Consider the following 22,331-nt stretch of genomic DNA (forward strand, 5'->3'; position numbering starts at 1 on the left):
TCAAGTGGGCTTCATCCCTGGTTCAACATTCGCAAATCAATAAACATAATCCAGCATATAAACAGAACCAAAGTCAAGAACCACATGATTATCTCAATAGATGCAGAAAAGGCTTTTGACAAAATTCAACAGCCCTTCATGCTAAAAACGCTCAATAAATTCGGTATTGATGGAACGTACCTCAAAATAATAAGAGCTATTTATGACAAACCCACAGCTAATATCATACTGAATGGGCAAAAACTGGAAAAATTCCCTTTGAAAACTGGTACAAGACAGGGATGCCCTCTCTCACCACTCCTATTCAAGTGTTGGAAGTTCTGGCTAGGGCAATCAGGCAAGAGAAAGAAATCAAGGGTATTCAGTTAGGAAAAGAAGAAGTCAAATTGTCCCTGTTTGCAGATGACATGATTGTATATTTAGAAAACCCCATCTTCTCAGCCCAAAAGCTCCTTAAGCTGATAAGCAACTTCAGCAAAGTCTCAGGATACAAAATTAATGTGCAAAAATTACAAGCATTCTTATACACCAGTAACAGACAAACAGAGAGCCAAATCAGGAATGAACTTCCATTCACAATTGCTTCAAAGAGAATAAAATACCTAGGAATCCAACTTACAAGGGATGTAAAGGACCTCTTCAAGGAGAACTACAAACCACTGCTCAGTGAAATCAAAGAGGACACAAACAAATGGAAGAACATATCATGCTCATGGATAGGAAGAATCAATATCGTGAAAATGGCCCTACTGCCCAAGGTTATTTATAGATTCAATGCCATCCCCATCAAGCTACCAATGAGTTTCTTCACAGAATTGGAAAAAACTGCTTTAAAGTTCATATGGAACCAAAAAAGAGCCCGCATTGCCAAGACAATCCTAAGTCAAAAGGACAAAGCTGGAGGCGTCACGCTACCTGACTTCAAACTATACTACAAGGCTACAGTAACCAAAACAGCATGCTACTGGTACCAAAACAGAGATATAGACCAATGGAACAGAACAGAGTCCTCAGAAATAATACCACACATCTACAGCCATCTGATCTTTGACAAACCTGAGAGAAACAAGAAATGGGGAAAGGATTCCCTATTTAATAAATGGTGCTGGCAAAATTGGCTAGCCATGAGTAGAAAGCTGAAACTGGATCCTTTCCTTACTCCGTATACGAAGATTAATTCAAGATGGATTAGAGACTTAAATGTTAGACCTAATACCATAAAAACCCTAGAAGAAAATCTAGGTAGTACCATTCAGGACATAGGCATGGGCAAGGACTTCATGTCTAAAACACCAAAAGCAACGGCAGCAAAAGCCAAAATTGACAAATGGGATCTAATTAAACTAAAGAGCTTCTGCACAGCAAAAGAAACTACCACCAGAGTGAACAGGCAACCTACAGAATGGGAGAAAATTTTTGCAATCTACTCATCTGACAAAGGGCTAATATCCAGAATCTACAAAGAACTCAAACAAATATACAAGAAAAAAACAAACAACCCCATCAAAAAGTGGGGAAAGGATATGAACAGACATTTCTCAAAAGAAGACATTCATACAGCCAACAGACACATGAAAAAATGCTCATCATCACTCGCCATCAGAGAAATGCAAATCAAAACCACAATGAGATACCATCTCACACCAGTTAGAATGGCAATCATTAAAAAATCAGGAAACAACAGTTGTTGGAGAGGATGTGGAGAAATAGGAACACTTTTACACTGTTGGTGGGATTGTAAACTAGTTCAACCATTATGGAAAACAGTATGGCAATTCCTCAAGGATCTAGAACTAGATGTACCATATGACCCAGCCATCCAACTACTGGGTATATACCCAAAGGATTATAAATTATTCTACTACAAAGACACATGCACACGTATGTTTATTGCGGCACTATTCACAATAGCAAAGACTTGGAATCAACCCAAATGTCCATCTGTGACAGACTGGATTAAGAAAATGTGGCACATATACACCATGGAATACTATGCAGCCATAAAAAAGGATGAGTTTGCGTCCTTTGTAGGGACATGGATGCAGCTGGAAACCATCATTCTTAGCAAACTATCACAAGAACAGAAAACCAAACACCGCATGTTCTCACTCATAGGTGGGAACTGAACAATGAGATCACTTGGACTCGGGAAGGGGAACATCACACACTGGGGCCTATCATGGGGAGGGGGGAGGGGGGAGGGATTGCACTGGGGAGTTATACATGATATAAATGATGAATTGATGGGTGCTGACGAGTTGATGGGTGCAGCACACCAACATGGCACAAATATACATATGTAACAAACCTACACGTTATGCACATGTACCCTAGAACTTAAAGTATAATAAAAAAAAAACAAAAAAACAAAAAAAAACAAGTAAAGCCAGGTATGGTGATGCATGCCTGTAATCCCAGCTACTAGGAAGGCTGAGACTGGAGGATCGCTTGAGCCCAGGAGTTCAAACCTAGCCTGGGCACCATAGCAAGACCCTATCTCTTAAACAATAAATACAAATAATTTTTAAAAATTAAAAAGTAAATAGTAAAATTGTATGTTAAAGAGAAAAATTAATTGATGATAGCAAATTACCCTCGGGGAAAGAACCAAAGAGAAGTATTCAAGGGTGCTTTGCAATTAATTTCTCTTTTTTTTCCACTAAATTTCTATTGTTTGAATATTTTACAAGAAAATATACACTTGTATGGGCCTGGCATGGTGGCTCACACCTGTAATCCCAGCACTTTGGGAGGCTGAGGCAGGCAGATCACCTGAGGTCGGGAGTTGGAGACCAGCCTGACCAACATGGAGAAACTCCATCTCTACTAAAAATACAAAATTAGCCAGGTGTGGTGGCACATGCCTGTAATCCCGGCTACTCAGGAGGCTGAGGCAGGAGAATCGCTTGAACCTGTGAGGCGGAGGTTGCAGTGAGCCAACATCACACCATTGCACTCCAGCCTGGGCAATGAGAGTGAAACTCTGTCTCAAAAAAAAGCAAAAAAAGAAAAGAAAATATACACTTGTATTTATGTAATTTTTAAATGAAAAAATACATGCTTGTTTAAAATAGGAAAAAAAAAACTTACACACAAGTGTTTCGAGTAGACAGGGAACACATTCTGCTCCCCAGTCCCACTCAGCTCTCAGAAGGATCCATCTACCTTTAACCGTTTAGAATAGATCCTATTAAACTTTCCCTACATTATTTACAACATATATATATGCAACAAGATATATGTGTGCACACACATACATACAGATTTTACTACAGAAGTGATTACATGTATATACATGTGTGTTCATATACACACATGAACATAAGCCTATTGTTTCCAAAATGAAATGGATATAATAGCATAAGTTACATACAGTAGAGTAACAGGTAAACTATATCATATCAAATAAAATAAATATTATTCAGCTATTTCAAACAATGGAGATATGGATTCAAATTTGAGTACAAGTATTGGGATGGGAATGATCTCTGCCATGTGCTTTCTAAATTCTATGACAATACATTGTATGGTAGCAATAAAACCTCTTTCATGGATACTAAATAGGTCTGAAAAAATAAAAAATAAAATAAAAATTTTTAAAACCTCCTTTAAAAAATAAAAATCAAATGAGAGAATGTTTTCTGAAAGAAAAATACTATGAAGTGCTTAACAAATATAAGGCTTCACTATTGCTAGCATACATAAAAACAATACGATGGGCTCACATTTCACATAGCATAACTTACCGATCCCACTGTCATCTAACCGCATGTAGCCTTCCGCCAGTGAGCTGAAACCAGTTAATCCTCCCATGGCTGCATAAGGAACATCCTGTCCCACTGGTTTTCCCTGAGCCAATCTTTCTTGCTTAGTTTCCACTACTGTGTCATGGGCATATGCAGGCTGACCACAAGCACAAGTGAAGCAGCTATGGAATCCTGAACACTTGGAACCTGAATCAAGATGTAAAGGGAGTTAAATTCTCAAAGGTCCTATGTTGTCTACCCTAAAGATACTTAGCCTGGCAAAAGCCAGCTGAATCTAGATCCTCTGGCCCCTGTAACTCTTACCTCCATCCACTGAACTCCTTCCTAGCCACTGTTCTTACTTCTAAAACATGCTAAAGTAGTAACCGGATATAACACAGAAAAAAAAAAAAACTGCAAAACACAAAGACTAAAAGAAATTGAAGAGCCAGGTAATGCAGGCCCTCTCCTCAAAAACGGAATTATAAGCAGGCATGGCAGGGACAGCCCAGTGGCCAGGACCAGGTGAAGAGATAATGTAGAAATCTTCCTACAGATCAACTCCCCATAAAAGCCAAATTGGAAGGCCAACCTGTAGACACAGAAAGGGTGTAGTGGAATATTGTTCAGCAGTAAAAAGGAAAGAAGTATTGATATAGGTTACATGGCTGAATCATGAAAACATCATGCTAAATGAAAGAAGTCAGTCACAAAAGACCACATATTCTATGATTCTATTTATATAAAATGTCCAGAATAGGCAAATCCAGAAACAGAAAGTAGATTATGGGTTGCCTAGGGCTGGGGAGAGAGCAAGTAAGGAATGACTCCTAGTGAATATGGAGTTTCTTTTTGGGGTGAGAAAAATGTTCTGAAGTGTATTGTGCTGGTGGTTACACAACATTCATGCTGATTATAAAAAATCATGAAGCTGCACATTTTAAATAGGTTAATTGTATGACATGTGAATTACGTCTTAACAAAGTTGTTGTATGAAAAAATCAAGCCATATTGTAATGGAGGCCAGAATATACCATTAACAAAATCTTTACCTACTCACACCTCTGACAAACATATATGGGAACAGCCAGGCGCAGTGGCTCACGCCTGGAATCCCAGCACTTTGGAAGGCCGAGGTAGGGAGATCACTTGAGGTCAGGGGTTTGAGAACAGCCTGGCCAACATGGTAAAACCCTGTCTCTACTAAAAACACAAAAATTAGCCAGGTGTGGTGGCGGGTGCCTATAATCTCAGCTACTTGGGAGGCTGAGGCAGGAGAATCACTTGAACCCTGGAGGCAGAGGTTGCAGTGAGCCGAGATCACACCACTGCACTCCAGCCTGGGTGACAAGAGCAAAACTCTGTTAAAAAATTATTATTATTATTTTATATATATATATATATGAACCAAGGCATATAAATAAATCCGTTTTCTCCAACTACTTCCATATTCAGCCAATGAAACATTTATTCCTGCCACTGTCATTAAAAATATTTTATTACATACTTCATCATAAGATTTCAACTCAAACTACTATAAAAACAACTGGATTGACTATCTCCTGAAGGAAACTAATGGACTAGCACTCTACCTAGTTCAATGGATGATCCAGTGTAAGGGCAAAAGGGGTAGAGGTTGGAATTTGGGTACAGGTATTAAGGTAAGGGTGCTACTGCAAACAAAGTATTAAAATGATCATGCTATGTTAATCTATCAGCAAGCCATAAAAATTTTTTGACTTATAAAATGCTTTTTTAAAATCTATGAATAGAATTTAGTTGATTCAACTCCCGTATTCGAAAATTTGAATCAGATCACATCTGGTAATTCTTTTTTTTTTTTTTCTGAGATGGAGTCTCGCTCTGTGGCCCAGGCTGGAGTGCAGTGGCCGGATCTCAGCTCACTGCAAGCTCCGCCTCCCGGGTTTACGCCATTCTCCTGCCTTAGCCTCCCGAGTAGCTGTGACTACAGGCGCCCGCCACCTTGTCCAACTAGTTTTTTGTATTTTTTAATAGAGACGGAGTTTCACCGGATTAGCCAGGATGGTCTCGATTTCCTGAACTCTTGATTTGCCCATCTCAGCCTCCCAAAGTGCTGGGATTACAGGCTTGAGCCACCGCGCCCGGCCACCACATCTGGTAATTCTTTAAAATCCATTACTATTACTTAAATTATCTGGACTACATGAAATGAGGGTTTATGATTATCAAGCATACCATTAACTCTGAATCCTTCCACAAAAATGAAATCTTAGAGTATCTATCCATTGAATTTTCCTTAGTTGTTTCATATTAACGCTATAACTGAATATTAACTCCACAACTAATACAATTGAATATTAACTCTACAACCAGTACAAAGGCACGTTAAATATTCAAGGAAGACGTATAAACATTCTGAGTTTATGTGTTTATAATTATATAACTCACATATATTGCATGTAAAGCCAGGCGCAGCACTGTGCTGATCAGCAAAGTGTTTGCACCTGCAGCGAATGGGCTGGCTGCCATTCAAGGGGACATAAAGGTAAGCCCTGCACTGGCAGCCAGTCACTCGGCAGGGCAGATCAATGGGGTGCTGCTGAGGAATCGTTTCCAAGTCAGTTTTATGTTGTTTATACCTAAAAAAGGAGAGAGAGAGAGAGAGAAATCTGAACACAATACAGGTATTATCAAAAATTACAATTTCTATTATATTAAAGGCAGATACGATTTTTAAAATTATTATTGTTTTATTATTCTTCATAGTAAGGTGAAAATAAACTCTCCTACATATAGCACTTGTATCAGCTATGTTGCTTTGGTGAGAGGAAATCTTCACTTTTAGGTTTCTATTTTTAGTTATTTAAGAAGCTGTTTCACAGCAATACAAAGAATAATTATATAATTTCCTTAAAACACTTACCTCTACAGATTCCTTAATATAGAAGCACAACCTAAGAGTATGAAAAAGTTCAGGTTGGGTGCAGTGGCTCACACCTGTAATCCCAGCACTTTGTGGGAGCTGAGTTGGGCGGATCACCTGAGGTCGGGAGTTCGAGACCAGCCTGACCAACATAGAGAAACCCCATCTCTACTAAAAATACAAAACTAGCTGGCCATTATGGCACATGCCTGTAACCCCAGCTACTCAGGAGGCTGAGGCAGGAGAATTGCTTGAACCCAGGAGGCAGAGGTTGCAGTGAGCCGAGATCACGCCATTGCACTCCATCCTGGGCAACAAGAGCGAAACTCCGTCTCAAAAAAAAAAAAGAAAAGAAAAAGTTCTTTATGAATGTTATTTTTATCAAAGTGCATTACTTAAATTTATTTCCATATGTTTGCTACTTAAAATAGAAATACATTCAATAAACGTGTATTGATGTAATTTATTTTAATATAACTTTTGACTTCAAAATAAATTATCAATATTTTTGAAAGCCAAAGCTCCTTCTTATAGTACTGTGATTTTCTTAAATAAGACCACTCACTTTCTTCTCATAGGTGATATTCAGTAAAATAATACTAAATTTATTATTCTCAATATTAATCAAAGAAATCCAAATTAAAATGAGATATCATTTTAACTTAGCAAAAAGAGTCAAAGTTTTTTAAAACTATATGTAATACACAATGTTATCAAGACTGTTATGAAAGGGCCAGGTGCCGGTGGCATGTGCCTGTAATCCCAGCACTTTGGGAGGCCAAGGCAGGTGGATCGCTTGAGCTCAGGAGTTCGAGACCAACCAGGACAACATGATGAAACCCCATCTCTACTAAAAATACAAAAATTAGCCAGGCATGGTGGTGCATGCCTGTAGTCCCAGCTACTCGAGAGGCTGAGGCAGGAGAATCCCTTGAACCCGGGAGGCAGAGGTTGCAGTGAGCTGAGATTGCGTCACTGTACTCCAGCCTGGGCAACAGAGCGAGGTTCTGTCTCAAAAAAGAAAAAAAGAGTGTTACAAAAGAACAAATGCTATTTAATAATGTTTCAAGAAACATTAAAAGGTCCATTCTTTGAACCAGAAATTTCATTTTTGGAAAATATACCCTAAGAAAATAATTCCATTTATAGAAAAAGCTTTATGCATACCAATAATATTAGCAATAGTACTTACATCAGCTACATGATACACACACCCACACAACATAAAAGAACCAGTAAGTAAATTACTAGACAACAGGTTTTCAAATCTTTTAGCGGTGAAACCCCTTTGTCAAATAACATCTTTTATAGAACGAGAATACATAAAACAAATGCAGAATTGGTTAGAGCAAGAGGAAGAACAGAATAGAGTTTCCCCTTCTCCTAACCTGCCCTTCCACCTGGCACACCCCCAAGGCTCTCTCACAGCTCCGGAGAACACAGATAAACACCACTGGACTCGCTGGACTAGCTGGCAGGTATTTAAAATCTTGTTTTTGACCAGCACATAACAACATGGAAACATATTTCTATGATTTCTGTCATTAAAAAGTGGTTCAGTATTTTATGCAAACACATAATTAACAACAGTTAAATGAACCATCTAAAGAAAAAGTCAGGCCGGGCACAGTGGCTCACGCCTGTAATCCCAGCACTTTGGGAGGCCAAGGCAGGGGAGGCAGCCTCAGGATCACCTGAGGCTAGGAGTTCGAGACCAGCCTAACCAACATGGAGAAACTCCATCTCTGCTAAAAATACAAAATTAGCTGGGAATGGTGGTGCATGCCTATAGTCCCAGCTACTCGGGAGGCTGAGGCAGGAGAATCACTTGAACCCACGAGGTAGAGGTTGTCGTGAGCCAAGATCATGCCATTGCACTCCAGCCTGGGCAACAAGAGTGAAACTCTGTCTCAAAAAAAAGAAAAAAGAAAACAAAGAAAAAGTCATACAGATATTTAAAAAAAAAAAAAAAAAAAACCTAGCAGCTGGCTTTGGGTAGTGAGCTGCTTCTATATATTGTATATAGAATATATTCTATGTTTCTATATATCCCCCATTTTCCTTAATAATCATATATCACTTTTATAGTTGGGGGAAAAGTTTGGAAGAAATCTCACTGAGTGGATCAGTACTAAATACAATAACTTCTCCATCAAAGTTGAGTTGGGTCAGCTGAGCATGGTGGCACACACATGTAATCTGAGTACTCTGGAAAGCCCAAGGTAGACAGATCAGTTGAGCCCAGGAGTCTGGGTAACAAAGCCAAACCACTTCTCTACAAAAAAATACAAAAATTAGCTGGATGTGGTGGCACACGCCAAGAAAAACAGTATAAGAACTATACAAAAACACAGTGTCTCTGGCCCCAGCTACTTGGGAGGCTGAGGTCAAAGGATCGCTAGAGCCCAGGAGGTTGAGGCTGCAATGAGCCAAGATCATGCCACTGTACTCCAACCTGAGTGACAGAGTAAAACCCTGTCTCAAAAAAAAAAAAAAAAAAAGGTTGAGTTGGATCAATTCTGACGTTCACATCCATGCTGTATAAGTTATACAGAGATTAGAAAGTGGCACTAAATTTGTGTAAGAATAAATTGCAAAACTATCACAAACTTACCAAACCCCTCTTTAATTCTGAAAGATAACAACACATCTCTTATCCTCCATTCCTCCTCAGTGTTTTTAGTTGGGGTTGCTAAATAAATTTATAGTCAATCTATATACAACATTACTCATTCTAGCAACTGCCTAACAAATTCTGGCAAACTGCAACTCTAAATAGCAACTATACAAAGAGTCTCTGTGAAAGAGCCCCAGAAATTGCTATCAGAATAGGGTGGTTCCTCTTGGAACCGAAAGTTAAAGTTGCTGCCTGCCTAGGTTCAGAGACTTTTCTGTGAAGCAGCTTAGGTATTCTGAACTTTACAACTGTAAGACAGTAGCAAAATTTAAAGTAGAGCACACACACAGCAAAACGCAAAGTTCAGATACAGACAACTCAAGTCAAAAACTGGAGCCTCACTTCCTTTCCTTTAGGCACTTTTCTTGGAACATGACCATTTGTAATGCAAAGCAGTGTGCTTGTTTGTTTAAAGAAAGGTATCAACATGGCAGATCCTTAAGGTATAAAAGGCGATTAGTAAATTTGAGGAGAAATGTTTATACTTATAGATGGACAGCATGATCAGTGTGGGCCAATTCAAGCAATGCTTAAAGTAGTTCCTCAGTCTGATGACCCATTCTCTACCTTCTCCAGTGATGTGAGATGTATGTAGACTCTGCTCCCCAAACTGAAAGACCCCTGGCAAAGCCACAGGGCCACCAAACATTTTTACCAATGGCAAGAGAACTGCTTAAGGTGGTAAGACTCCATGATAAGCGCTAATAGGATATGATGGAAAAATTTTAATTATAGCTTTAAAAACCTTTAGATAATTTTTGTGGGGTTTGTTTTATTTTTTTGTTTTGAGACAGAGCCTCACACTTGTCGCCCAGGCTGGTGTACAGTGGCATTTCGGCTCACTGCAACCTCACCTCCCAGGTTCAAGCGATTCTCCTGCCTCAGCCTCCCAAGTAGCTAGGATTACAGGCGCATGCCACCACACTCGGCTAATTTTTTGTATTTTCAGTAGACACAGGGTTTCACTATGTTGGCCAGACTGGTCTTGAACTCCTGACCTCGTGATCCGCTCACCTCAGCCTTCCAAAGTGCTGGAATTACAGGTATGAGCCACTGAGCCCGGCCAATTTTTGTTTTTTAAGAGACAAGGTTTCACTCTCTGTCACCCAGGATGGAATGCAGTTGCACAATCACAGCTCACTGCAGACTAGAACTCCTGGGCTCAAGCAGTCCTTCTGCCTCGGCCTCCCAAAGTTCTGGGATAACAGATGTGAGCCGCCATCCCCAGCTGATAATTTCTACTCTACTACATAAAGGACAATTGTTAAATGTTTCTCAATCATCACAATTTGTAGAAGTAAGATATGCTTAGCTTTTTATTTTCTAATTATCAAAAACTTTGCAATAAAGTATCTTACCTATGTGTACAAAAGCACAGTGTCTCTGGGCCCACAAGTTTACAATCCATCCCTGTTGGTGACCGCCAGCTCACAAATAATCTGTTCTGTAAGCGCAGAGGTAAAACTTTTCTTTTGTATTCTTCATATTCTTCAGGAGTAAAAAGTTTCCCTCCATCATCCTCACCAACAATTCTACAATAAAAATATATATTTCTCTTAAACTTTGAGTATTTATTTTCCGGGTGAGCTATGACCAGGCCACTGCAAATATTAAATAAATTTTTAAGCTTTTATTTTGTAAATCTGTCTTTTCTTACAGATGTGGCAGGCCACGTCTCCATAACACCTGTTACTGCACTGACTGAGTGGTGAAGTTAAATACTAAAAGCTGATAGAACCAGTGTCCTTATACAAAGGCTGGAAAGTAACAGCAGCCCACAAAGAGTTTTGCCCAGGCCTTTCCTGGGCCTTGCAGCATGACAAGATAACGAAGGAATTCTTAAAGGACCCATTTAGGACTAAACAAGTTTTATTGGGGGTCTGAAGAAACTCCCCAGACCTCCACAAACAAGTTTATTGGGGGTCTGAAGGAACTCCCCAAACCTCCATGATTTAGCACGAGACAAGACAAGAGTAATCACCCCAGCACCTGGACCCATTTAGATTAAGTAAATTACTGAGGCTCCAGAGGAAGGTCTTCAGGACTCAGATCTTAGTTATAGATTAGAAGTTCATCATTTATGTCTTTAGATAAATGCACACTTACACATAAACATATAGCTTAAAAGGTATATAAGCTCTGGAAAACTTTGTAATTTTGAGTTGGTCTGCCAATATCTTCCAGGCCTTCTCCCTATAACCAGTTACAGAAATAATCTCCCTTCTTTCCCAGTTCGTCTGAATCACATTACTGGGCCACGAGAATAAGCAGCCCAACCCTCGGTTTGATCCAGAAACATAGGTGCCTCAGCCGTGAACCTAGTGATGGGTGAGAAAAGAAATCTTTTCTCCCTTAACTTCCTATGCAAGAAGGTTATTAATAGGAAAAACAATGAATTCATAATGCAACTTTACTGATCCAGGTTTATCAACAGAGGATTACCACATATTCATCTCAGTTTTTCCTTTGATACTGAAGCAAAGATTCTCATTCTTCTCATTAAAGGTAGAGCCTTAACTGCTAAAAATTCTAACATTTTCCTCCTTTGAAAATGTATCCCAAAAAAGTACAAAAAATATCAAAGCAGAAGCCAATATGACTAATTTCCATACCTGTCTCCAAACCCTGGCCAGGGGTTTAAACTAATGTGGAAACTAAATACACACTTGGTTCAGCACAAGCTCAAACCACATTTGTGTGTTAGGTAATCAGGTTTATCATTGTTTAATTTCAGAAGTAAGAACCCAAAATTTTATGGGAAAATATTAAGCCCCTACTATTTCTATGAAACAAAATTAAGAGTTGGCCTCCCTGGAGGAAAAGAAAGCACACCTAAAAGAAGTTTTTCCAAAACTGAAGACATTTCTCCCTGAAAATACTCCCCTTGAAAAGTCACAAAAAGTGATATTTGTAGAATGCTACATGCTTTTTTGTGCAATACATGCTTTTTTCCATACTTTGAAGCCTTTAGCTGAGGTAGAAAATAAAAACCATTGCTCTATGTGCTTGCCATTAAAAAAAAAAGAAAAAGAGCCGGGTGAGGTGGCGGGCGCCTGTAGTCCCAGCTACTCGGGAGGCTGAGGCAGGAGAATGGCGTAAACCCAGGAGGCGGAGCTTGCAGTGAGCTGAGATCCGGCCACTGCACTCCAGCCTGGGCGGCAGAGCGAGACTCCGTCTCAAAAAAAAAAAAAAAGAAAAAAGAAAAAGAAAAAGAAAAAGAAAAACCAATGTATAAGCTATGAAATAATCAAAACCGTCTTCTTTACACAGACAATCTAGATACCTAATAGCAAAGAAAAAAAGGGCATTTATTTCTGAGTTAAATTTTGGGCCATTTCACTTTCTTGTAGCTATCAAGAATACCAACAGGTATTAAGATCTTAAGATAAATACGGATCTTTAAAAGATCTTTTAAAAGTAAGACGCCACTGGTATTTAAGTACTAAACCAGTACAACTCAAATTTTATTGTACTTACGGAATCCCCAGGGGATCTTGTTCAAATGCAGATTAAAACTCACAGCGCAGTGGCTCACACCTGTAATCCCAGCACTTTGGGAGGCTGAAGCAGGTGGATCACTTGAGGTCAGGAGATCGAGACCAGCCTGGCCAATATAGCAAAACCCCGTCTCTACCAATAATAAAAAAATTAGCGGAGCGTGGTGGTGGGCGCCTATAATCCCAACTACTCTGGAAACTGAGGCACTGAGAATTGCTTGAACCACGGAGGCAGAGGTTACAGTGAGCTGAGATAGTGCCACTGCACTCCAGACTGGGCAGCAGAGCAAGACTCTATCTAAAATATATATATATATGTATATTTATATACATGTATATACATGTATAAATATATATGTATATATATGTTACTCCCACAGTGTGAGTAACAAGGCTGCATGCTTCCCCTCCCAACTGACTCCCACCAAAGTACCTAGACAAGACCAAATCCAGGAAAACTCTTAGGAAGGAAAGTTTGTTTCCTTCTAAACTCACATTTTAACTCATCTTCCCACCCCACCTTCCCGGCCCACCTTTTCACATCTAGGCACTCAAGTCCTGTTTTCCTCACTTTTCTAAAATCCTGATGTCAGTAAAGGACCTGATGTCAGTAAAGGACTCTTTCAGAGGGAAGTGTTTCAAGTTATTTATGATTGAAAAAATAATTTCCCAGCTGGGCACGGTGGCTCAGGCCTGTAATCCCAACACTTTAGGAGGCCAAGGCGGGCGGAGCCCAGGAATTCAAGACCAGCCTGGGCAACATGGTGAAATCCCGTCTCTATAGAAAATACAAAAATTAGCTGGGCGCCTGTAGTCCCAGCTACTCGGGAGGCTGAGGCAGGAGAATCACTTGAACCCAGGAGGTGGAGATTGCGGTGAGCCGAGATCGCGCCACTGCACTCCAGCCTGGGCAAGAGTCAGACCCTGTCTCAATAAAATAAATAAATACATAATTTCCCACCAGGTCTGCCCTAACATGTTCGGAGCTAGGCAAGAATCAACTGGAGGCCCACAATTCACATATCTAAATATCCAAGTTATCAGTCAACACCAGCTCCAGCAACCTGCTCCCAGGCAAAAGCTCTGGAGAACTGGAGGCTCAAGGAGCCGGCTCTGCTCTGCGAGAGGACTGGGTGGTGGTTGTTCTGATCCTGAACCGGGCGTGGGAACTGACCCCATCAAGCTCCTAGCCCTTATTCTTCTGGCTCAGAATCTCCAGGCAGTTCTAAGGGTTACCCAAAACTACACCGACGGGGCAGTCGGAGCGCGGGAGAGCAGTCAGCTGGGGGGCCGTCTGAGCGCACACCTCTGGGTCATCTGGGTCGCCCACGATGCCGCAGAGGAGGCCCTGTCGTTCGCTCCAGCCTCCCTGGCCGAGCCTGGAGCGTCTCCCCTCTGCTTGTACACACACATCCTCCCGCCCCAACTCCGCGTCCTCTGGCGGCCCTCTCCAGGACTTCCCATCCGCCCAGATTCCGGACGATCAAAACCCCCAGGAAGCGGAAAAAGAGCGCGTCGCTGCAGGTGCACCAGCCTCGGTCAGGACCCAGGACAATGAGCCGGGTCCTCAGGCCAAAGGAGCGGCTACGTTTCCAGTTTCGGAAGGGGTTTCTCCAGAACACCAAAACACCAGTCAGTGCCTTTCTCCTAAAACCAGCACCTCGGGGTGAGGAGCGCGTTCAGAAGTTCACGGTTGACCCTATTACTGGGTTAATTTAATGTATGGTAACTTCTATTGCCCCTAGTACTCGATGTGAATGTTTTCAATGGCCATTTAAAAAACAGTTGGACCTCTGAATCAGCTAGAGTTAGTCATCCTTCTTGGAAGGGAGCAGAGGGACCTCTTAAATGGCATCGGAAGATTCATCATTGCATAGAACTGCGTGGCCCTACAATATTTAATTAGGCAAAGACGAAACTGGAATTCATCTAGGCCTCCCCCAACAACCCAGGCAAAGATTCAGGGAATCCCCGCGGACACCCGCCGGGCCTCTGCCCGCGCCCTCAGCCCAGGGATCGTGGCCCCTCGGAGCGGCGAGGGGCCGGCCCGGAGCCACAGCCTCACCTCCGATACTCCAGGTACTCGTCCACTGCCGCCGCGCCGAGGGGAGGCAACGTCAGCCGCTCCATGGCCGGTGGGGAAGCCAAAGGCGCCCTCCCTGCTGGCCCGCCGACCGCGAAGCCCGACTCCGCCCTGCCCCCTCCTGGCGCTGCGCCCCGTCCGCCCGCCTCCTGATTGGCCCGGCCTGAAGCCCAGGAGGCCGAGCGCGGCAACTGCGCAGGACGCGCGCCCCTACCTGGCAGCTGGCGCCAGCCACCAGAACCCCGGTCTCCGCAAGCTCAGCCCCGCGCCACGCCTAGTGCAGTTTGCCGCCCTCCATAAACCTTGCCTCGATCCCCTCTCCCTTTCCCTGGACCGGCAAGTCTTCTTGTAAATTAACAAGTGACAAGGGAGTACAGTGCCTTGCCTATAACAGGCTCATAGAAAATGGCTTATTTCTTTGTACAGCTCTTTTCGCTTAATCCATCTCTTGAAATATAAGTGGTTTTGAGAAGGTTCTGTTTTAGTTTGAGGCCCGCCTCTGCTTAACTGTCGGCCTGTTTCTAGTATTGGCGTTTTCAAAAACTCTGATGTAACAATCAGTAGTCCTGGGTATCTGGGTTCACTTTGGGGGTTGCTAAAGCAACACGTTCTTCAAAGGAACCGAATAACTGATTTAAGGTGAAGCAAGTAAAAACAATTTAGGTAAAGATTTGTTTTTTTTTTTTTTTTTAACTTTTGTAAACACTGCAAAACATATTTAGAAGCTGAATCACCATGCGATTGGTAATTTGGCCGTAATTTGACTTAGCACATTGTGGAAAAGAATAGGAAATCATCAGGCGGAGTCATTAAACTCTGAAGCTCCCAGGGGATCAGCTTTAGCGCCCTCTGTAAATTATCTGGGAGGGAGAATATGCAAACAATAAGAAAAATAATTAAACTTCGGTACAGTACTTTATTTTCAAAGTACTTTTCTACATATTTCAGGTCCAAAAAACATTATGTAAACAAATTGTTTGGGTACCACCCCCCTCCCTTCTCGGTGCCCTTTCAACAAACCCCATCCCCTCCCCAAAGTCCTCCTCCTGTTCAGAGGCGTTCTTGACAGTCAGATAAATGAATGATCCTGAAATCGGATTCATATTTTAGGAGACTGATCTCAACTTAGTATTCTCTCCTATCACACCTGTGGTTTGCTGCTGTCCATTATACCTCTTCCCCCCGACACCCCGCAGATGGGGTCTTACTCTTTCACCAAGGCTGGAGTGCAATGGCTGGATCTCGACTCACTGCAGACTCTGCCTCCTAGGTTCAAGCACTTCTCCTGCCTCAGCCTCCTGAGTACCTGGGATTACAGGCATGAGCCACCACGCCCAGCTATATATATATACACATATGTGTATATATGTGTATATGTGTGTGTGTGTGTGTATGTGTATGTGTATATATATAGTATTTTTAGTAGAGACGGGGTTTCACCATGTTGGCCAGGCTGGTCTCGATCTCCTGACCTCGTGATTCACCCTCTCAGCCTCCCAAAGTCCTGGGATTACAGGCGTGAGCCACTGCACCTGGCCCCATTCTACCTCTATGAGAGCCTAGTCTTGCTTTTAAGCAGCAACTAAACTAATAAAGAAAAATAGAAGAAAATGCCAAGCCCTTCAAGCTTACAGAAAAGTGTCAGGGGAACGTCTGTGTAGGCAAGTACAATTTAAAAATCTAGAGGAAAATAGTTAAAATAGATTTAGCCCAATTGTGGACTCTTCCAGGAAGATGCTGGAGCAGTAAACTCTTCTGGCCAAAGAAGTCAACAAAAATATTGAGCATGACGAATAAGAGTATGGAACAAACTAGAAATATGTTATCCTAACCTTACATAAAACTGACACCTTTGCAAATTAAAATACTGCATATGGTTCTCAGCTCTGCTTTAATAAAAAGGTATAATCAAACTATAACTTCCTCCCAATATGTAGCTAAATTGATCTAGGAAGTAGGGTGGACAGAGGAACGTGTAAATTGCCTAGGCAAGTGTTAGGCATTTTATTTATTCAATCCTCATGAAAGTTTATGAGATAGGAATTGCCAGCATTTTGCTGTGATATATAGGTTAGGAATACTTTCTTCTGCAAATAACAGAATAATTCAACTAACAGTGGCTTAATTAAACATAAATTTTATTTTTTATTGCTCTAAAGAAGAGTGGGGGTAGGTAGTTGCTCACATTAGTTTAGAGGATTTTCCTCATGGTTGTAAGAGCTGTTACAGCTCCAGAAATCATATCCAAATTCAAGAAAGGAAAAAGGAGGGCCACCAACATCATTCGTTTCTTTTATGAAAGAGTTTTCCTAGAGGCCTCTCAGCAAAAAGATTTTCATTTATATCTCACATGGCCACCCCTTGGTATAAAGAAAACTGGGAAAGCCAATCCAGTACTTAGGTTTCCAGGCTCTATGATGGCAGTTGTCAAGGAGAGGGTTAGAAATGTGTGTTGGGGCAGGGCACAGTGGCTCATCCAAGCACTTTGGGAGGCCAAGGCAGGTGGGTCACCTGATGTCAGGAGCCTGGCCAACATGGTGAAACCCTGTCTCCACTAAAAATACAAAATTAGCCAGGTGTGGTGGCTTGTGCCTGTAATCCCAGCTACTGGGGTGGCTGAGACAGGAGAAATGCTTGAACCCAGGAGGTAGAGGTTACAGTGAACTGAGATGGCACCATTTAACTCCAGCCTGGGTGATAAGAGTGAAATTCTGTCTCAAAAAAAAAAAAAAAGAAAGAAAAAGAAAAAGAAAAAAAGAAATGTGTGTTGGGTTAAAAATGTGTTTAGTTCACCACGAAACATAGTTGGTGACAGCTTATCCTTAAGCTGATTAATATCCATGCATACCCTTCTTCCCATGCAGGCATTGTACATTAAAGGCATTCATTAGACCTCTAAGTAAGGCAATCCCAAAATCTCAATCAGCTACTGCACCCAGCTTAAAGTCTAAGTCTCTGCAATCTTCTCTCAGTCAATCTTAATCCTAATCAGACTGATTCTTATTGTCTTAATGGTTTGACAGTTGATAGCTACAAGACAAGAAAGATAATTCTTCAGTGTGTATCTCTAACAGATAACTTGTTTCTGTTTTTCCGTTTTTTGTTTTTTGGGGTTTTTTGTTGTTGTTGTTGTTGTTGTTGTTGTTGCTGCTGCTGCTGTTGTTGTTTTTTTGAGATAGAGTCTCACTTTGTCACCAGGCTGGAGTGCAGTGGCATGATCTCAGCTCACTGCAAACTCCACCTCCTGAGTTCAAGCGATTCTCCTGCCTCAGCCTCCTGAGTAGCTGGGACTACAGGCGTGCACTACCATGCCCAGATAACTTTTGTATTTTTAGTAGAGATGGCGTTTCACCATGTCAGCCAGGATGGTCTCAATCTCTTGACCTCATGATCTGCCCGCTCGGTCTCCAAAAGTGCTGGGATTACAGGCGTGAGCTACCGCGCCCAGCTGATAACTTGTTTTAAAATCCACAATGTCATTATCACACCTAACAAATTAAATGGTATTCCTTGATATCATCTAATAATACCCAGCCTAGATATCATCTATTAGATGTCATCTAGTTTTATACTAATTAGAATTCAACCAAGGTCTATACTACCTTTAGTTTATATGTGTTTAATATATTATGAGTCTTTTGTAATTTTAGACAGTTCCTTTTCTCCTACCCCAATTTTTTGTGCCATTAATTTGTTGAAGAATTTGGATCACTTTTCCTGTAGAATATCTTTCTGAATTTGGTTGTTTACAAAAAGGCGTCGCTTATTAGGTTCTTCATCCCCTGTATTTCCTGTAAATTTGTACATCAGTCTTGAGTCTTGAGTAGGATATTTAGAGTCAGGAGCAGGTCTTTTCAGAAGAGTACTTTACTGATAGTACTATGTCCTGAATTCATAAATTGAAATTTTGTGAACAGCCCAGGTGAAATGAATTGGGGCCGCAAATTCCCATAAGGGCCATGTATTTGTCCGTTTTCATGCTGCTGATAAAGACATGCCCAAGACTGAGCAATTTACAAAAGAAAGAGATTTGATTGGACTTACAATTATCCCTTGGTGATAAAAACTTTCAACAAATTAGGCACAGAAGGAACGTACCTGAACTTAATAAAGACTATTTATGACAAACCCACAGCTAACATCATACTAAATGGGGAAAAGATGACAGACAGCCTTTCATCTAGGAACTGGAATGAGACATGGATGCCCACTTACACGACTCTTATTCAACATAGTGCTGAAAGTCCTAGCCAGAGCAATCAGACAAGAGAAATAAACAAAAGGCCCTCAAATTGGAAATAAAGGAAGTCAAATTGTCCTTCTATGTAAAGGACATGATCTTATATAGAGAAAAACCCAGACGTCATCATAAAAACTGTTACAACTGATAAACAAATTCAGTAAAGTTTCAGTATACAAAATCAACATACAAAAACAAATAAAGTTTCTATACACCAATAATGAACTAGCTGAAAAAGAAATCAAGAAAGCAATCCCATTTACAATAGCTACCAAAAAACCATGAAATACCTAGTAACAAATTTAATGAAGGAGGAGAAAGAACTCCCCAAGGAAAACTACAAAACACTGACAAAAGACATTGAAGAGACCACAAACAAATGGAAAGACATCCCATGCTAATGGATTAATTAATATTGTCAAAATGACCACACTACCCAAAGCAATCTATAGAGTCAATGCAACCTGTCAAAATGCCAATGACATGCTTTATGTACATGGAAAAACAATCCTAAAATTTATGTGGACCCACAAAAAGCCTGAATAGCCAAAGCAATACTGAATAAAAAGAACAAAGGTGGAAGCATCACACTACCTGACTTCAAAACATACTACAAAGCTATGGTAACCAAAATAGCATGGTATTGGTATAAAAACAGACATATAGACCAACAGAAGAGAATAGAGAATCCAGAAACAAACCTACACATTTACAGGCAACTGATTTTTGACAAAGGTGCCAGGAATATACATTGGATAAAGGACAGTCTCTTCAACAAATGATATTGGGAAAATTGTAAAACCATATGCAGAAGAATGAAATTAGACTTCTATCTCTCACCATATACAAAAACTAACTTGTGGATTAAAGACTTAAAAGTAAGACCTGAAATTATGAAACTACTAGAAGAAAACATAGGGAAATGCTTCAGAACATTGATCCAGACAAAGATTTTATAGCTAAGACTTCAAAAGCACAGGCAACAAAACCAAAAATAGACAAATAGGACTAGATTAAACTAAAAAGCTTCTGCACTGCCAAGGAAACAATCAACAAATTGAAGAGACAGCCTGTAGAGAGAAAATATTTGCAAACTATTCATCCAACAAGGGACTAATATCCAGAAAATACAAGGAACTCAACCCAACAGTAAAAATCCACATAATCATCTCCGCTCCTTCTAGGATCTCCTCCTGGTTCGGCCCATCTGCCTCCACTCCTGCCTCCACCATGTCCATCAGGGTGACCCAGAAGTCCTACAAGGTGTCCACCTCTGGCCCCCGGGCCTTCAGCAGCCGCTCCTACACGAGTGGGCCTGGTGCCCGCATCAGCTCCTCGAGCTTCTCCCGAGTGGGAAGCAGCAGCTTTCGGGGTGGCCTGGGCGGCGGCTATGGTGGGGCCAGCGGCATGGGAGGCATCACCGCAGTCACGGTCAACCAGAGCCTGCTGAGCCCCCTTAACCTGGAGGTGGACCCCAACATCCAGGCTGTGCGCACCCAGGAGAAGGAGCAGATCAAGACCCTCAACAACAAGTTTGCCTCCTTCATAGACAAGGTACGGTTCCTGGAGCAGCAGAACAAGATGCTGGAGACCAAGTGGAGCCTCCTGCAGCAGCAGAAGACGGCTCGGAGCAACATGGACAACATGTTCGAGAGTTACATCAACAACCTTAGGCGGCAGCTGGAGACTCTGGGCCAGGAGAAGCTGAAGCTGGAGGCAGAGCTTGGCAACATGCAGGGGCTGGTGGAGGACTTCAAGAATAAGTATGAGGATGAGATCAATAAACGTACAGAGATGGAGAATGAATTTGTCCTCATCAAGAAGGACGTGGATGAAGCTTACATGAACAAGGTAGAGCTGGAGTCTCGCCTGGAAGGGCTGACTGATGAGATCAACTTCCTCAGGCAACTGTAGGAAGAGGAGATCCGGGAGCTGCAGTCCCAGATCTCGGACACATCTGTGGTGCTGTCCATGGACAACAGCCGCTCCCTGGACATGGACAGCGTCATCGCTGAGGTCAAGGCACAGTACGAGGAGATTGCCAACCGCAGCCGGGCTGAGGCTGAGAGCATGTACCAGATCAAGTATGAGGAGCTGCAGAGCCTGGCTGGGAAGCACGGGGATGACCTGCGGCGCACCAAGACTGAGATCTCCGAGATGAACCGGAACATCAGCCGGCTTCAGGCTGAGATTGAGAGCCTCAAAGGCCAGAGGGCTTCCCTGGAGGCCGCCATTGCAGATGCCGAGCAGCGTGGAGAGCTGGCCATTAAGGATGCCAACGCCAAGTTGTCCGAGCTGGAGGCCGCCCTGCAGCGGGCCAAGCAAGACATGGCGCGGCAGCTGCGTGAGTACCAGGAGCTGATGAACGTCAAGCTGGCCCTGGACATTGAGATCGCCACCTACAGGAAGCTGCTGGAGGGCGAGGAGAGCCGGCTGGAGTCCGGGATGCAGAACATGAGTATTCATACGAAGACCACCAGCGGCTATGCAGGTGGTCTGAGCTCGGCCTATGGGGGCCTCACAAGCCCCGGCCTCAGCTACGGCCTGGGCTCCAGCTTTGGCTCTGGCGCGGGCTCCAGCTCCTTCAGCCGCACCAGCTCCTCCAGGGCCGTGGTTGTGAAGAAGATCGAGACACGCGATGGGAAGCTGGTGTCCGAGTCCTCTGACGTCCTGCCCAAGTGAACAGCTGCGGCACCCCCTCCCAGCCTGCCCCTCCTGTGCTGCCCCAGAGCCTGGGAGGGAGACCACTATGTAGGGTACCACTGGGAACAGGAGACCACCTGAGGGCCCTCAGCCCACCCACAGGGGAGTTTACTACGTGGGGACCCCCCCTTGCCCATGCCTCCAGCTATAAAACAATTCAATTGCTTCTTTTTTTTGGTCCAAAATAAAACCTCAGCTAGCTCTGCCAAAAAAAAAAAAAAAAAAAAAAAAAAAAAAAAAAAAAAAAAATCCACATAATCCCATCGAAAAGTGGGCAGGCAAAAGACATGAATAGACATTTCTCAAAAGAAGACATACAAGTGGCCAAGAGGTATATGAAAAAATGTTCAGCATCACTAATCATCAGGGAAATGCAAATTAAAACCATGGCATACCATCTTACCCCTGTTAGACTGGCTATATGTAAAAAGACTAAAAATAACAAATGCTGGCAAGGATGCAGAGAACAAAGGAACTCTT

General features: G+C 42.2%; 2 protein-coding genes across 3 annotated transcripts in view; one reads left to right on the forward strand and one right to left on the reverse strand.

The window, feature by feature from the left end:
• FAM221A (family with sequence similarity 221 member A) overlaps positions 1 to 15,057 on the reverse strand; it is a 32,991-nt gene extending 17,934 nt beyond the window's left edge. Inside the window, exons 1-4 of one of the 2 annotated variants that reach the window (XM_010382772.2) lie at positions 14,891 to 15,057; positions 10,687 to 10,860; positions 6,177 to 6,367; positions 3,747 to 3,953 (exon numbers count right to left, since the gene is read on the reverse strand). In XM_010382772.2, the coding sequence (XP_010381074.2) occupies positions 3,747 to 3,953; positions 6,177 to 6,367; positions 10,687 to 10,860; positions 14,891 to 14,955 (637 nt within the window). In that variant the 5' untranslated portion in view covers positions 14,956 to 15,057. The remainder of the gene's footprint in view (positions 1 to 3,746; positions 3,954 to 6,176; positions 6,368 to 10,686; positions 10,861 to 14,890) is intronic. The other variant, XM_030932314.1, reaches the window with a different exon arrangement.
• Positions 15,058 to 20,311: 5,254 nt separating this feature from the next.
• LOC115898250 (keratin, type II cytoskeletal 8-like) lies at positions 20,312 to 22,065 on the forward strand. The gene is given in 1 exon segment (XM_030932315.1): positions 20,312 to 22,065. A coding segment is annotated over 1 exon segment (1,452 nt). The 5' UTR covers positions 20,312 to 20,378; the 3' UTR covers positions 21,831 to 22,065.
• The last annotated feature ends 266 nt before the right edge of the window (positions 22,066 to 22,331 follow it).

This window comes from Rhinopithecus roxellana, chromosome 6 (assembly GCF_007565055.1).
Source record: "Rhinopithecus roxellana isolate Shanxi Qingling chromosome 6, ASM756505v1, whole genome shotgun sequence".
Taxonomy (NCBI): domain Eukaryota; kingdom Metazoa; phylum Chordata; class Mammalia; order Primates; family Cercopithecidae; genus Rhinopithecus; species Rhinopithecus roxellana.